General features: G+C 38.0%; 1 protein-coding gene across 7 annotated transcripts in view; it reads left to right on the top strand.

Moving 5' to 3' along the window:
* Positions 1-17,950, top strand: part of PLEKHG4B (pleckstrin homology and RhoGEF domain containing G4B) — a 65,770-nt gene that overhangs the window by 28,475 nt on the left and 19,345 nt on the right. For 5 of the 7 annotated variants that reach the window (XM_067291054.1, XM_067291051.1, XM_067291056.1 and 2 more), the window contains exons 2-12: positions 1,751-1,957; positions 2,364-2,487; positions 6,841-6,934; positions 7,770-7,856; positions 9,090-9,209; positions 9,998-10,096; positions 10,644-10,783; positions 11,587-11,725; positions 12,098-12,220; positions 13,999-14,163; positions 15,140-16,041. In XM_067291054.1, coding sequence (XP_067147155.1) covers positions 1,751-1,957; positions 2,364-2,487; positions 6,841-6,934; positions 7,770-7,856; positions 9,090-9,209; positions 9,998-10,096; positions 10,644-10,783; positions 11,587-11,725; positions 12,098-12,220; positions 13,999-14,163; positions 15,140-16,041 — 2,200 coding nt within the window. The remainder of the gene's footprint in view (positions 1-1,750; positions 1,958-2,363; positions 2,488-6,840; positions 6,935-7,769; positions 7,857-9,089; positions 9,210-9,997; positions 10,097-10,643; positions 10,784-11,586; positions 11,726-12,097; positions 12,221-13,998; positions 14,164-15,139; positions 16,042-17,950) is intronic. The other 2 variants (XM_067291057.1, XM_067291053.1) reach the window with 2 other exon arrangements.

The raw sequence follows: 17,950 nt of genomic DNA, 5'->3' as shown, positions 1-17,950 counted from the left end.
GGAGTGGCTGATACAGCAGAGGCCTGTGCTGCCATTCAGAGGGACCTCAACAAGCTGGAGAAATGGGCAGAGAGGAACCTCATGCAGAATCCTGCACCAAGGGAGGAATAATCCCTGTACCAATACAGGCTGGGAGCTGACTTGCTGGAAAGCAGCTCTGCAGAGAAGGATTTGGGAGTCCTGGTGGACAACTAGTAGACCATGAGCCAGCAATGTGCCCTTGTGACAGAGAAAGCCAGTGGTATCCTGGGCTGCATTAGGGAGAGTGTTGCAAGCAGGTTGAGGGAGGTGATCCTCCCCCTCTACTCAGCCCTGGTGAGGCCACATCTGGAGTACTGTGTCCAGTTCTGGGCTCTCCAGTATAAGAGAGACATGAAGCTACTGGAGTGAGTCCAGAGAAGGGCCACTAAGATGATGAAGGGACTGGAGCCTCTCTCTTATGAGGAAAGGCTGAGAGAGCTGGGCCTGTTTAGCCTGGAGAAGAGAAGGCTGGGGGGGGGGATCTTGTCGATGTGTGTAAGTATCTGAAGGAAGGGTGTAAAGAGGATGGAGCCAGATTCTTCTCAGCAGTGCCCAGTGACAGAACGAGAGGCAATGGGCACAAACTGGAACGCAGGAAGTTCTGTCTGAACATAAGGAAAAACTTCTTTACTATGAGGAGGGTAACAGCACTAGAACAGGTTGCCCAGAGAGGTTGTGAAGTCACCATCCTGGGAGATACTCAAAAGCCATCTGGACAGGGTCCCATGCAACATGCTCTAGGTGACCCTGCTTGATCGGGGGGGTTGGACTAGATGATTTCCGGAGGTCCCTGCCAGCCTCAACCATTCTGTGATTCTGTGATCCCTGACTTGATCCTTGTCCACTGCTGGTAGTTCAAACTCTTTCACTAAGCACAGAGGCGTGAGAAACTTTGGTGAAGACTAAGACAAAGAAGACATTGAATAATTCAGACTTATGTGTGTCTACTGTCACTAAATCACCCACCCCATTCAGCAATTTTCCTTGTTCTGCCTTTTACTACTGATGTAGCAATAGGAGCTTTTATTGCCCTTAATATGGCTTGTAAGTCACAACTCTGGGCTTTGACTTTGCTAACACCATCCCTAATTGCCAGGGCAGTGTTTCTAAATTCCTCTTTTGTAGCTTGTCCCTGCTTTCACCTCCTATCTACTGCCTTTTTGCATTGGAGCTCTATCCTGAGCTCCCTGCTTAGTCAAGCTGGTCTCCTGTTACATTTACTTGTTTTCCTGAGTATTGGGTTAGACTGCTCTTGCACTTTGAGGATGCTGTCTTTAAAGACCTGCCAGCTTTCTTTAGCTCCTTTGACCTTCACAGCTGCTTCCCATGGGATCCCACCTGCCAGTTTCCTGAATACACCAAAATCTGCTGTCCACTTCATCCAGTTTCATGACACAAAGTTACATTTGTAAGCCTTGTGTAATGAAGGACCCAGAGGTGGGCATGGAGTGCAAACAGTTATGTAATCATGATTAGTCTGTATATTGTGATGCAGAAGGAAGATCACAGGAAGATCAAATGAGGCTGCAGACTTCTCATGATACTTTAATTCCAAGCTTTCAAGTGCTCAATTTGCAGCCTGAACACTCTTTTAAAATAAGATTATAATCTGTATGTGTCTTTCTTTTTTGCTTGCAGCTGGACATATTCTACACATCTTTTGTTATTGAGGAGCAGTCTCCCACTGCTTAGGGGAAAAAAAAAATAACCAGTTCTTTCATTTGTCCAGGCTTTTATCAGCACTTGACAGTAACCAATTCAAAAAACAGTTTCCGGGGAGTTGAGGGTAACACAGCTATATATGCATCTCCTGTTCTGTTCCATCGTGAGCATGACCTACTCTCTGCAAATACTGGAAGCCTTTGTGACAGACTACCGAAACAGTTACTTGAGATCAATCAAGAGTTACTGCAGTCTGGAGTCATTTCTCTATGTGGTATGTATTACAGAAGTGACAATATACTTGATGATAGATGAAACATACACAAAACATAAATGTGTAGTTTTTTCAGCTTCATAATACCAAAGATAAATTAAGAATAGGTTACCAACTGGTATAAAACTATAGTTTTGCTGAATAGAGCCAACCTCATTTATAGCAGTCCATCAGAATTAATTGGAGGAGCAGCAGAATTTTGTGGGTTTTGTTTTGATCATCTAAGAATGGTTGTCTCAGCTTTTGACTGCAACGCTCATAAAAATTGTTTTAAGCAGAAACACTTTTTAGTGTTTTTAAATGAGCTTTGCTAGTTTTCAGAAATGTGTGTGCAAAAACTTTCCTCTAAATCTCATGTTCATAGCTAAACCTTTTGTAAGCCTTGCCTTTGCTTCTCTTTGTCTAGGAAGCCGAGACAGAAATGGCAGAGCAGTGATACAAGTCTGCACAAGACATGCCATCTGGTTAAATGAACATTGCACAAGTACAGCAGTTGCTCGACTTCTGATGTACCTATACAGCATCCCCAGGTATGAAGTGAGCAAACCCGCTGGGCTTTGGTTTTATTTTTTTATGGTAACACAGATGTTAGGGCTGCAGAGACCCTGCTATTATGGAAAGCTCCTAACTGCTTCCTCATCCCAGAGAGCACTAAAATTCTTTGTGAGCATCACGCACTGGTAGGAACAAGAGGCCAAGAGGTCTTAATTTCTTAGCTTGTTTTACTCTTAACTGTAATGTTTAATACTTGCTTTGTGTGATAAATGATCACTTTGTGGTTGGACAGATGTTTGCTGTTTTATAAAATTACTATTTTGTTATTATTCACTGCTTTTAAATAAGGTATAGTAATTGAAAGCTTGTTGTGTCTGACATACTCCTATATGCCTCTGGTTTAGAAATAGCTTCCAATTGTACTGTCAAGTACCTGTGCAGTTGCATCACCTTTAAATGCAAGTGGCTGTTTTCAGATACTAAATTGTTAATTGTTAAGGTAATCTTACAATCTCTTGCAATGTTCTTAGAGTTAGTGCTTGTACAGTGTGCCTTCTGGTGGCTAGTTAGAGGTGACGCAAACAAAAGAATTCTCTGCTACAGTGTGCTAGTGTAATCTTTGCTCAAATGCCAGATGCGTGTATATTTGAACCTAAAGACTCAGTGATCTAGCTTGGGCTAAAGTGGTTAATCTAGTAACAATGTTATTTTCAGTTTTAGCTTTGCTTTAATTTTTTGTTTGCTGTGTAACAGGAAGCATAAAGAAAATAATTTGAGTTTGTGTCCTTTAAACATTACCTTGATTGTAGAACCATGAAATAAAACCCCACTGATCCATTCTGTAACTGCAATCAATTTGATTTGTGCACATAAAACTGGGTTTATGTGTTAGAGATTGCCTTAAGATTGCTTTGCATATTTGATCCTTCAGGTTTAGTACTGGTTATTCTTTCCAAGAGATAAATATACACAGTAGAGTAGTGTCCCAGGAAAGCTTTTAATGATGTCTCACTGTTTGTAGAAGGTAACTATGGGTTTCCCACTTCCGCTGTTTCTTCTGCAATATAACTTCTTTAATAACTTATGTAGTCTGTCTTATTACAGGTCTACAGTTGACATACAAGCATTTTTATTGGTTTTAATAAGAATAATTGTGGAGTGGTGTTTTATTCCCTTCCCCAGCTATCTTTTCCTGTCTAAAGATATAGAATGCAAAAATCCATATGGATAACCTGGCAACTCATATTCCTTGGTTTACCCCACATTGAACACCCATTGACATACTGAATTCTCTCACTGAGTTCAGCTGTCTCTTGTAATATATACATGCTGGCCTAAACTTTGCAAACCTGGAGGCTGGTATAAATTCTACCTTTTGTCCATTTCTCAGCTATCATAGAAGTTACGAATCGTGGGAAAGTAAGAATGTCAAGTGTCAAGAAAACAACATAAATGTCACTTAGCCTAGGAAAAGTTAGAAAGACAGTGAGAATCACAGGAGCACTCTAAGAGAACAGAAAGAGGGTAGTACCTCTTCACATTCTGTACTGAAACTTCTTACTATTTGGTTTTGTCCTCCTTATTTTAAGCAAAGACATATTAAAGCCTAAGTAGGAGTCATCAAGAATTGAGTAGGGGGAGGTTGTGATAGGCGTCTGTAAATGACAGTCATTTTATTTAATGATTTACCTCCCTCTCCCTTAACCCCTCTGCTCCCCACCCTGAGCTCCTTAAGTAAACAGCCTTGTGGCTTTCTAGGATGGGAACTGACAGACAGAAGAAGAATGCTTATTGATTGTACATTCCACTTTCCTGTGCAGAGTTGCAAAATAGGTGGTTATCCCATGAGAAGGACGTTTACAGTATCTCTTTGAATATTTTAACTTTTGGAAAACATGGTGCACATCATGTTCTCCCATGAAGAAACATTTACTCATCTTACTTCATCATTTTTGAATCACCAAAGAGGGAGTAACTGCTGAAATAAAGTTACTTGTAGAGATTCTGAGCCTATTAGAATTGATATAAATGTTTTAAATAAAAAACAAACTGCACTTGTTAAAATACCCCAAATGGACTTATTCTTCAGTTCCCTTGTCCCACTCCATTTCTCTGAATTTTTACTCTAGAATTGTTGTTTATGCTGTAATCACAATGATATCAACATTTTTGTTTGTCAAAACATGAGTTTCAGTAAATGGCTGTATCTCAATGAATGACTGTTTCTCATTTGCTATTTTATGTAATTATAGTTGTTCAAAAATGAGAAATGTATCGTTTCCTCTTAAAAAAAAAAAATTACAAAAACAAGTGTGCTATTCTTCCAGGTAAACATTTTTAAAACTTTTAATGAAAACTTTTGTATTTGAAGAGTTCTCTTTCTCCACACCACACTTCATAAAGAAATTTGTGATATACATTTTTAGTATGAGTATATGGCTAAAGATTGTTTTTAATAGACCTTTTTTATTTTCTTCTACGGAGGTAAATGCAAACCTACTTTTGTAGCTTCATTCGTTTGCACTTTTGCTTTGGAATTTCATTTACATATCCAAAAAAACCTAAGGGGAGTTGGATGAGGTGCAAAATATAGGAAAAGTGGCAACTCTGTGTTAATCTGTGGTTTACAAAGAAACTAGCAGTGCTTTTAAGGGGAAACATTGTCCTAATCTTGGACATTTGAACAAACTGATATTTAGTCACTGAGTTTTAGCAAGTAAGATTTGTAAAGAGTTTTCAGAAGTCCATGTAGATTAAGAAAAAGATTATGGCACGGGCTTCAAAGAACACAATGAAAATATGAGCCTTGATTCATGTAAGTTGCCTTATACAGATCAAGGGAGAATATTTCTAGTTTCAATTTACTTTTGTCCCCTGATGGTGCCAGGCCTTGGCATAAGACACTTAAGGCATCCTGAACGCAAATAGGCCTGGGAAGAGGTTTGGGGACCCTTGGGGCCATCTCCCTCCCCCAGTCACTGCAGTTTTATCTTCAGAATAACATTTGTAGTCTAGCATTCAAGAATCTGGTTTTTTTGTTTTTTTATGGGATTTAAGCTCCCAAGTGCTATATCAAATTCCTTTTAAAATCACAGTCATGGAGACTAGGATTTTGACTTACAAACTTGAAAAGTCACCATAGGTATATTTAGATCTGCAACTCTGTATCTGATTTTACCCATGAAAAATTTTACCTTCAGATCTATAATTTCCTTTGAATCTCAGAGATTTTTGCAGAACTTTATCAAAATGAATGTATACTCAAGTAATGAACTTCAGCTAAGGAGAGTATTTAAATTTCAGTAACTTACTTGAACTGTCAGTAACTACAATGCAACGCCTTAGTCTTTCAGACAGTCAGCACAAACTAGTTACTCTTTTATTCGTAAGTCCAGATCATTTTGCTTATCTGCCTGCAGTGACCTGAACATAGAAAAAAACCTCTGTATATAGAACAATTTTTTTCATAGCAGAAGAGACCTTAGCCACCCTTAAAGTCAGCCCTCTTTCTAGGTCAACAAAGGCTTTCCCTCAGAAAGGACATCCAAGTGTGTCTGGGGAATCACAATGAAAAATTAGCAGTAGGGCTCCATTCTAGAAAGAATGGATGGGTAGACACCTCCACAGCAAGCATCATACATAGCTCTGGGACAAGACTACTTAAAGCAGGATTAATCTTCTCTAATTCCAAATACTTTAGCAAAACTAGCCACCTGTGCTTCTCTCCTTCCACTGACTGTAGGAGGAGCCTATCTAAAGAGTGATTGTGCTTTTGTCTTAAACACCTACTGTAGGCTTCTTACAGAGTCTGTCTTATTTTCTCTCTCTCTTACTCTTCCTCTCCTCCTCTCCCAGTTATATACAGAGTCTAGATGACCGGCTGGAACTAGACACCTAATCTCTAGATGCCTGTAGCTAGGTGATTGAAGTCCTACCCTCAGAGTCTCTGCAGTTAGTTCCTCATTTATAAAATGTGTTTAATAGCACTTACCATCCCTGAGACCTTGTAACAATGATGTTAATGGCAAAGACTGTAGAAGAGATGTGAAGGGTAAAGCTTCAGGGACCATGGACACCTGGGCATGTATCAGAGAATCAGGAAGCAGTATTTTAGGAACTCCTCGCAAATACTTGTTCTCCTGGCAGTGTGGTTTTGGGAGAATCAGTGGTCCTTCTCCTAAGACTGTCATGCCCATAACAGCTTTCCAGGACAGTGTGGTTTCTCCTACTCTGAGCAAAAGTTAAGACATATCTTAAGATTAACCCATGTGTTGTAAGTGAACCCATCCTCAGTCCATTTGTTCTGGTAAAGGCCTAGAAGCCTTCAGCATAGAACTTCCTCACTAAAAAAAGATGGCTTAAAAACACACCTGTCTTTCTGTTGCTAGGAAGGAGGTACGTGATTTGGGAGTAGTTTTTCTAGTGGATGCACGGAAGTTCCAGCCTAATTCTTCTCTTTTCCAAGCATTAACAGCAATGCAGGTGAGTAGTGCTTGGGAGAGGCATCCTGTCTAAGTGCAGAATGAAATGCTAGGATTTTTAAAACATGCCGTGATACATATTGCAGTTCTGTTGGGAATAGGAGCTTTCTTACACTGGTTGCTGTTCTGCAGAGTAAGGACTCACAAGGATGAGGTGAAAAAGTTAAAGCAGAAATAGTTTTGAAAATAAGATTAAAGAAGAAGTTACTTGAGAGAGGTTTATTTTTCTCTGAACAGAAATTAAGTGAAATTTGAACCAATCTATCATGCTTAAGTCCACATTTCTCAAACATTGCATAGAAATGGATCAGCATCCTGGGAAGATAGTTCTGCAGATCGACTTACTGTTGGTTTCATCTTATACTTTTTTAGATTTTAGCTTGCTGCTTGGATTGAAACGTATATAAAAGTAAGGTGTACACAGAATGTGCTGAGAACTGAAGCAAATGTTTCCTCTGCCCTTGATGGAATGGCTTTCTTTAGCACAGGTAGCAGCTTTGATTTAGAAGAAAGGCATTCTAAAGTATTTTGAATTAATAAATAGTATTTCGTTTTAGAACAAACAGCTGTAGTAAAACTTAAATTAATTTCTATAAATTAGCAGTAATTTTAGTAGGAATTGTGCTAGCATTGTGGAATTTACCCAGACCTTTAGTACTGGCTGAGTGGTAGACTGAAGAGTCCAAGATGCTTCAGGTGAAGATGTTCCCTTTTTGGTTGCATTCTGAGGAACAGCTGGACAGAGAAGCTTCTTTCTGTAGCACCTTAGAAAAGGAAAGAGATTATGAAGTTTGTAGCAACAATTTTTTTCTAACTGCATTTGTCTTCCTTTCCAGAATACAATTTCTCATTCAATTCACAGTGTCCTAGTATTGACTGATAAGGAATGTTCTTTTAGACCTGACTGGGACATAGCAATTCAGGTAAGATAAGACATTGCTCAGAGTTGTCAAAAGGTATTTGTAAGTATAAAATTTCATATGAAAAATTCTTCTATCAAAAGTGACTTCAAGGTTGTTTGATCATGTTGTTTAGAAGAAATCAGTCTTCTGGGTTCATTTTTAGGGATCATTTTTTCTGTGTCTCAGTGCATACTACTTAGTTCCATGTGTGCAGCAGGAAGCAGCAAGGGTGGGCTGGAAGGAGAGCCAGGAGAGATGAGTATGGCAGTAACACAGGCAGTGCCGGGGACCAGTCCCACAGGACCCAGCGAGGCAATCAAGGGGTTTGTTGTCAGAGCCCTTACAGAGTGGCATAAGCCTACTCTAGCTTTAAGGATGTTTCCCAGTGTAAATTCAGTCTTCGATACATATGGGGGTCATATTACTTACTGTAGTGTGCTTCCTAGGTATTCACATACTTCGAATGCTTGTCCAAATGCAAATGGTCTTTTGTAACTAGATTGCATAAAACCAATATCCCGAAGTAGGTAACGGGAGTATTGGAACAGTTTTGCTGATTTAGTCCTCTCAATAACACAGTATCTACATATTTGTATCTGTGGTATCACAATTATTCAGTAAATGATTTAGTGTCAAAATGGCTAGATGTTTGAAATAAAAATGATGGATTTTAGAGCATGGATGCATTTATGTAAGCTAGTATCAATCAGAAAAGAAATTTGTTCTTCTGGATTTTTTTATGCTATGTTAAAACATAACATAAACACCTCCTTTTTTTTTTTTTTAGGAGAAGGATGTTTTACCAAAGAAAAAGGTTTTACTGAATAAAAAAAAAAAAGTCCTTTATCACTGTCCTGTAGCATAGACTGCTCCATAAGATTGGTCATTTGATATATAATTTTCCTGCCTCTGAATGTATTCCAGATATTACAAAAAGCAAAATATAATTCTTCAAATGAGGTGAATTTCTTGGGACTAGATTCTTAGCTTCTGTAAATCAGCGGTGTTCAGTGACTTTCATTTCTTGATGATGGAATGTTGCACATGCAGAAGAAAAGGGAGACTTTGAGACCACACACACACACACACACACACACACACACACACACACACACATATTTAGTAATTTGCTTTAGCTAAGTAACTGGATCTCTCAAGAGACCATAAATCCTGGGGGAGGGAAATTAAGTGTTTTTGCCTAACAGTTGAATTTAAGTTTTGTAAAGCTTGATTTATTTATTTATTTATTTTGAGAAGTATGAAATTCTCACATCACTGAAAGCTTTGAATAAGCTCATCGACTACACACAGTTGACTGCAGAATTTGATGGAACATTTCAGTATAACCACAGTGACTGGATATGTTTCCGAAGGGTAGGATATACTTTGGAGTTCTTGCTATGTGTTCTCTCCTTTTCAGGTTTTTTTCATTGAATTTGATAACTGTTGTTGCTCATTTAAAACAAAAAAAAGTCTACCTGTAGTTACTGAGTTCTGGTCAGACTGATAGTTTTCCATTTTCTCCTTTCATTCTGTCATGTGCTCTCTGGCTATATTAAACCCTAGCTGTTTCAGTGAGGTGCAATAATTGTATGTTGTGTACTGTGCAATGATTTCAGTATTGGAAGAGAGATCCATGCCATTTCTTTTCTAATCTTAAGAGATTCTGTTTAACTAGACATGCCCGATGTTTGGTCTAACCCAAATCTGAATAACTAGCATGAGATTCTTAGCTAGCGTAGTTTATCCTAGCTTTGAGTCTGATTCTGCAGTTCTCTCCAGGTGTGCAGTGCTCTTTCTTTTCTGCAGAGATTGGTGGACCTGTCCTAACTTGTTAGTTAAAACTCTGATTTCTAAAGCATGGCCTACCATAAATGCATGTGAAGTTGTACCAAAACGCAAGTGCCTGAAGTTGAAATTGTTTCTATCCTCTTCTTGCCTCGGCATGGCCTTTTTTGATGTAACACTAAAAGGATCATATCAATTTAATTATCCGGGTTTCAAACCATTAGAAGAACCAAAACTGTGCAGATTAGCATCTGCTGTGAATAACACACAAATAATTTTGTGACTGTCCGTTGTGTTTTTAAATTCATGACACCAAAGCAGTTGTTTTAGACTCTTTCTGAAGTTCTACCTATTGTCTTGTTTTGTCAATGCAGAAACTGGAACCCTTTATTACAAACTGCAAAGAGGCCATTGTCTTTCTGCAAAGTGCAATCAGCTCACTGACAGCCAACAGAACTCTCAACAATGCTCAAGTAAGTTTTGGTGGAAAGGACAAGTGCAAACTTCTCCATTGTCAATAAGGAAACTTACTTTTGAAAAAAAAACTCTATAATATAGCAGCCTAAATGCTTTATTTTGACTGAAACTACAGTGCAGCAAACTGAACTTATAGCCATAAAAGGAATTTTACAGTTTTAGACTGGATAATCAAACATGATCATACTTGCCCAAATTTCAGTGTTACTGAATGTTTTGCACTGCAGTCACTGGACCAGAAATAGCTCACTAGTGCTATTTATCATGTCAGACCACATCTCTAACATGGCCATTCTAGCTGAATATATATGGTCAGGAGAACTTTGGCCAGAAATGTGTGTAAGCACAGCCCTCCCTAGATTAATGTGTTTTAGATATGTTTGATCAAAAATTACAGATAAAGTTTAGGCAAAAATCCCAAGTGTGGAATAAGCACTAGCAAAATTCTGGTATTTTAGTTTTATTTTTGAATACGTATGAGCTAGACAGTGTTCACTTTCTGGGTTTCTCGGATGACACTGATAGTATTTTTCTTCTGCATAGGATGTATGTGACTTAATCAATAAACACAAGACAATGATGAAGCTTGTTTTGGAAGATGCCTTGTTAGTAACACTAAGACTAGAAGGTGGAACAGTCATTGCAAGGCTTAGGAAGGAGATCTGCCACACAGAAGACTATCGGTAAGTACAGACTTTGCAAAAGGTGCTGCCGTGAATCACAGAATCGCTGAATAGGTGAGCTTTGAAGGGACCTCTAGAGATTGTCTGGTTGAACCCCCACCCTGCTCAAGCACGGTCAGCAAGAGCAGGTTGCCCAGGACCAGTCTAGTAAAGTTTTCAATATCTCCACAACCTCTCTGGGCAACCTATACCAGCGTTCAACCATCCTCACAGTGACAGAGAATTATAGTAATAGAAGAAGTGAAAACAGTTGTTTACTTCTTTTGTAAGGTAAGATTGTCTTTTGGTCAGTCCCTTTCCTGCATAGCTGGCTCAGCTTTATTTTTGAAGAAGCTCTGGGGTCCTCCAGAATTCAGCCGTAGCTCATACCTTAAATAAAGAACTATTAAAGTTCTGATTCAGCAAATTCTATAACTTTTAAGTGTATGGATTTCAAGTTTCATTAGAGCAGAGTTTGAATTGATTTCTAGGCTGATGCAATCATTCTCAAGTGGAGGCAACTTTATATATGCAGCAGCTCAGAAGGTCTTCTGAGCCATGCATCCTTGGTCAGCCAGAAGGAGAGACACTTAATATTCTGGACATTTTTGAAAAGTGTGACCATCATGTTTGTGATTTTGAGTAAGGTACATTTGCATTTGACAAGTTGAATAAAAATTTTTGAATAAATTTTTGTAGTTGGTGGCTTGTTTGCAGTGGCATTCTTCAACAAAATAGGGGATTGGTGTCTTCTGAAAGATGCATTTCTTCTGATATTGTCTTTGTCAGAAACGTTATGTTGATCTTTCCTCCCCATCTAATAGAGATGCCATGGAGATTGTAACAAGACTTTATAATCAAGTGGATGAAGAAGTCCATAGGCTGGTACTCTTATCTAATAAATGCCTCCAGCAGCTGGAGAATCTTGGGGAAGCAAGAAAATTTGAAGAAGGCTGTGACCAGGTCAGTACTAGTTTTTGAGAATTAGGTTAAACAAGTTACAGTTTTAAGCTTCTATTTCTTTATTTATAGAGCTGGATTTATCTAATACGATGTGTATCATTGTTTATATATTGGTGCTGTTCAAAGCATGCATGGGCAATGTGTGCGTAGTGCTATTAACATTAGCAGTTTATGAGTGTGCAAAACAAATTATAGTCATCAGTATTTCAAGCAGACCAAACTGAGCTGTAATATAAGCCAGTAGAATTTCTTAAGGTAGATGTATATGAAGTATTTGAACTTGTTATAATGAACAGAGTAATTTCTACACACTATGTGTAGGGAATATCTGATTGATTGGGAAAACCAGGTTTGTTTGGTATTTTTATGCAGATAAAACAGTGGTTTGAAAATGAGCGAGAGAAATATCTTGGCTGTTTAGATCAAGAGGGACTTTCACTAGAAAAGGTGAGAAAGCTGCAAGAAGATTTCCAAGGTTTCATTGACAAGACAAAGGTAGGTAACATGCTAATGCAGAACACTTCCTTTGCGTTTTCACAGATGTATAAAAAAAATGTACTGAAATAGCTAGCCTTGAAGCGAAGAAGGAAGTATGTTTAGTTCCCTAATGGGTGGAAAAATGCTAACTTTCACTGGCAGCATGCCGATCTTATTTCCCAGTCTATACTGGGCAATGGAGATTGGTCGAAGTGCCTCTATGAAGTTCAGACTGAACTGGTACAATCACATAGCTTGGTTGCAGCAGCAAGAAGAGATACAGATTCCCACCCCAAAAGCAGTATTTCCGCTGTATCAGTGTAGCATGTGGCACACATGCAGGTATCTGTATAATCTTGTATTATTTTGTTAAGTGATGTATAACCTTATTAAGCGAATTCATATAACATTATACCTTGTTTCTGGGAAAAAGATTCTAGTTTGTATGTTGTTGTATTTAACCAATCATATAGCTTAGAAGGAGGAAGATGATGGGCAAGGGAATGTATCAAAAGGGGAATTTGTCCACAAAGGAATATATCAAAACATGACCAATCAGATAGCCAGTCATGTACAAAGCAGATCCAGTACAGGTAAAAGTTGCCAGCCCAGGTGACTCAACTGAGGACAGTTCTGTGAGAAGGTTTGCAGAAGGGTCTGCTGCCAGCCCTCCTCAGACAGTGACTGGTTGACCCGTCCAAGAGCTTTTGATCAAGGTGTACCTCATTTCAAATATCCTGATAAAGCTCACTTAGCAACACATTTCTGCGGTCATTTCTGTAACACACGTTGCACCTGAGCTGAGAAACTCCAATTTCTATCATGCTTAGTTCATGCTCTACTGCTACAGTTCAAGGGCTAGCTCAGAGACTGCTCGCTGAAGTCCTTTTCATGGCATAATCTGCGCCAGAGATCTGGGAAGGCCACTGTCTTTATACATTTGCAAAAACAAAACAAAACAAACTCGTCTGTTAAAGGAAAGTAAGATAGAGGGAAGGCTGTGCATATAGCTGAATACATGAAGTGTCATGTAGATTCTCTGATTTGCAAAGCATAATAAGCAGTCTAAGAGGTTAGCTAAACTAGGAATAGGATATTCAGGTTTGTTCTAGGACAGTGGGACTGACTCAGTGGAGTTACCGGGGAAAAAACCCTTCCAGCCTCATTAGACTGTAGACGCCTTCCCCTGGGACTAAAGAACTCTTGCCATTTACTATAATAATATGGGCCAGCATATGGGGGAGGCTATTGTGCCATGCGCTAGGTCACATTAAGCAAAAGCTGTGTGGCATGCAACTAGTTGTTACATAGGAAGGGAAGCAAAGTTACAAAGGGAGACTTAGGTACTCACTGACTTTTGGTGGGTAGAAAAGTTCACTGTTTGAAATTCTTACTTCAGATAAAGATACTTCCAGGAGAATAGTTGTGTTAACTAAAAAATGAATTTCACTGGATATTATTTTAAAGATGAATTACTGCTGCAGCTTTCCCTGCTATTTGTACACTCATTTCAATTTTCTGTAATTTTTATTCTGTTCCATTATGATATTCACTTTCCTTCCACACCCTCCCAAATCCAAATTGAAAAAAAGGCAGAACACTGTGTAAAAACAGATAAATGCAAAATCAGAAGGTTCAGGAAGACTGATGCTATATTTTTCAGTTTTCATGTGTATTACAACTGATGCAGTAAGATTTGTTAATGTGGTATGCAGTTAATGATAAACAAAATTATTCATAGTAAAGGAAGTAGTATATTATATAGCGTATCTATTTTTCTCTTCATCCCCCAACAGCAATATTATGAGAAAGGACTGCAGCTGATGCAAGAAAATCATTCATTAAACATGGAAGAAAAAGTTCAAATCTTCAAGAAATATCTGAATAACATTTTCATTCAGACAGAGAAGAGGAAGACTGAGCTGACAAAGCTGGTCAATTTGTATGAGTTTTATGAGATGGTAAAAGAAATATTTTTGCATCTGTGCCCTAAGCTAGACCTTATCAATTATAAGAGTGATCAGGCAATGACAACAGACACACTGTTGTCACTTGGCAGTCTATGCAGTCCCCTGAAGGATTAAAACTAGAGGAAGAATTTGGGCAAGTAAACAGGGCATTTAGCTGCTATCATGCAACAGCAAAGATCAGATAATCTGGAGTTCCTGTTATAGAATCCCAAAGAATCAATTGTAAAACAAGCAGGAATTGTATTAAGAATAACGCAAAATTCTCAGCTTAACCAGTTTTCAGCTAGTACGTGTTGAATTAGACAAGCTTTGATGGGCTACACATAGGATCTGTTCTCCCTTTGCAAGTACATAAGCAGGTCTTTGAGAAATCTGTTGAGTGTGCTGTTTGTCATGTTCTATCTGAATATATAATCTCAATGCATGTATGCTTTCGTAGACAGAGTTTTTGACCATTCAGTCTTGAATCTGAAATAAAATCATATCATAATCTTTCTGTTTAAATGAATCATTCTTTTCTAGTTTCTGTAATATAGAAGAGAAGTGTACACATAGCATGATGGTGCACATGTTGGGGATTTTATAAGCTTAGCAGATCTCAGACAGAAAGACTACGTGGACTTTTATGTCATTCTCTTCCTGACTCTCTGTTCTCTCTCCACATCTCTGCTACTGAGATCAGATGTAACACAGTTCAGTTCTTTTCTAAATAAAAAATAGTTTTACCCTTTACTATGCTTTCTTAATGTGATTTGGGGTTCCTGACAAACGTTTATTCTTTCTCCTTTTTGGATTTATCTAAGGGGTAGAATATTCCCATGTAATAGAAGGGAATCTCTCAGCACTTAAATTGTGCCAAGATCTGTTCAGAGAGTTTTTTCTGAAGTGATTTGAAATCCTTAAACAGGAAATAGTGTATATATACAGAATTTTACTGCTTAAACTGTACTTTTTGCTTCTAATCCAGGCGCAAGAGTGGATGTTACATTGCAATGAGTGTCTTGCACATTTAACTGCGGAGGCCAGATATTCTCCATCTGTGATTCAGTGTCTGCAAACCTATCATCAGGAAGGTACAAAAGTTTCTGCAGAAAACTTTAAAAAAATGAGTGAGATGGTTTTGGCTCTGGGTAGCAAACAAGAACTAAAGCAATGGCATGTTTTGTGTCTGAAATGTCAGCAAACAAGGCATCATTTAGCAGAATTTCTCTCTGAAGCCCTCAAAGATTCCAGTAGGGAGTATTTTCACAAAGTTCTCAAGGAACCTGCTATGAAGATAAATGATGGGTTTGGTGTTGGAGGTAGGAAGCCATTAAGCCAGTCCCCTAGTTACTCTTCTAACAACGATGACAATATTTGGGTGGACAAAACTAAGCCTGTACACAGGACTCAGCCATTAGAAGCACCATCTTTTTTAGGCCTTGGGACTGTAAAGCAGAATATGGAAGCAACCGTGGAAATATCTGCATCTCCGCTACAGTGGGTTGCTCCACTTCCACGTGAACTTGAAAAAAGAAACTGGAATTCAGAGGACATAGACAGCGTTTCCAGCACACGCTCGGCTTCGTTCTGTTCTGAGCCAGTCCACTCACCACCTGCCTACCACAAGAAGCAGCCACACAAAAAGATCATGAAGAAAACGCAAAGCTTTGAACTTAGTCAGCGTGAAAGCAACTACAGTGAATTTCACCACCATGGGTACACAGGAGTGCATATCAAAGGGCTTGAGGTAGCCAGTAATAATGCTAATGAAAAAAAATATGTGCGGTGTTTGAATAGTAGAAGTCCTTTGATAAGTAGAAACCGAAGTTTATCCTCCCCCTCAAGGATCCATCATATGGAAGAAGAGGATAAGAAAAGAGGTGGAAGGTGAGAAATGATTACACCACAGTCTCTATTAAGTGAGGAGAAAAAGTAAAATGCTTTTTGAAAAGTAAAGGTCAAAAGAGATGACAGAAATGGAAGTGCCCATAGTTCTAAAGGAATGTTTTTGTGTCATTTTAGTTCTCTAAGTTAGATTTGTTGAGGGGACAATAGAGATGACAAGTTTTTGTTTGTTTTGTTTTTTTTAAGTAAGGGAAAATTCTTATTGAAATCAAGTAAGAGCTGAGTATAAACAGTGAGGAATTCAAGATTTAAACTGTAGCCCTCCCAAGTTTTATAGACATGCTTCAATTTTTACTCCTTGGGAGTAGTCTCATGATTTCATCTGGACTATTGTTTATGTCTAAAGATAAACACTCATGCCACTCTTTGAAGGCTAGTGATCATAGCTTAGTATAAATGGTGGTGTTTCTGGTTTGTTTGCTTGTTTTTTTCAATATTGCTATGTCTAATTTTTGTGGGTTTTAGTATTTCTTTGCAACAGGAGAAAACTCTTAATCTGGTATACAAAAGCTGGATGTTGAAATTTTTCAAACTTAGATTTATTTCCCAATCTGAGTCAAGTAAGGAAAAAGTCTATAAAAAAAATTAGAAGTTAAAAAATAACTTCTTTATTTGATATTGCTAGAAATAACAAAAATAAAGATTGGCTCTTAATTTTTTTTTTTCATTTTGATACTGTTCTGTAAGGAAATATTCAGTCTGTTGATGTCATTTACTAAAGTGTTGTATATCCAAAATATTTAGGAAATCTGAGTGATGTAATGTGTGTGGGGGAGGTGAAATTCAATTGGCAATTTCAATCTGAAGTTCTCTCCTCACTCCTCTCCGCCTTTTTATCTGCTAACAGACTTGAACGTTATCAGGATTTTTTTTATTATTTTCTGGGGAAAAAGTCTCCCTCTATGAGATATTGTAGCTTGACAGGTTAACCAATTGACCAGTGATGTCTCTGAAGAAGGATGATTAAATCAATAATAATAAACAAAAGTGTGCATATATCTATACAATCTAGCACCAAAAATGAAAGCTGTTAAAAATGTAGGTCTGCTTTCTTTTTCAGAAAATATTTCTATTAATCCCTGCTGAATTAGTAATTCAGTAATTGTCCCTTGATTCACACAGGCTATGCCAAAGGGGAGTCTCCTTGAAGTAAAATTCATCATCATTTCAGTGTTCTTATTGAGCAAAACTACATATTGTGTAGTTTGTAACAGTATCTGAACAAAAGTTTATTTTATTTATGGTGGTTGTCTGTTATAGTTTTCCAGGACCACAGTTCAGCAAACTACCAGCAAGCCAATCCTATTTTAGATTCAGTCAAATCTTCAGGTAACTTTAATGATCTTAAAGTTTAGCACATGCTTAACTGTTTTGCTAGACAGAATGCATTTAATCATATATTCCAATGTTTTCTTAAATTCTGGTCTCTGTGCTTCTGGAAAGCACAAGTTATTAGTTTGTGCAGGACTGGGTGTCTTCTGTTTTTTATATGGAAGTCAATGATTTAGAAGGAGTTTGTGTGTCTTCTTTTCTTTAATAAATCAGTGCATGCTACTTTTAATAATGATGGAACACAGCAACCTCACTTAATATGCATGACTATTCATTTTTTTGTAATTTAATTGTACCATTTTTTCATAAAGATGCTGTTTTACTTTATTCTCCTGTAAAATAAACTTTAAGATGGATCCAATTTTCATGTTAGACTTTACAAAATCTCTGAGTTGTTACCAGATCAGTAGCATTACTTGTCCTGTGTAATTACCATTCCTGCAAACATAAAGAACTGTGCTTAGCTGTTTGCAAATGTAGCTGTCTGTTTTAAAATCTCATCTACCTGGATCAGAGAGTAAAACAACAAAAGCCCCAGGCTTTTGAAGTTTTTATGTCA

This window comes from Apteryx mantelli, chromosome 2 (genome assembly GCF_036417845.1).
Source record: "Apteryx mantelli isolate bAptMan1 chromosome 2, bAptMan1.hap1, whole genome shotgun sequence".
NCBI classification, from domain to species: domain Eukaryota; kingdom Metazoa; phylum Chordata; class Aves; order Apterygiformes; family Apterygidae; genus Apteryx; species Apteryx mantelli.
Note: the sequence above shows the minus strand (reverse complement) of the source record. Positions and strands in the feature narration are given on the sequence as shown.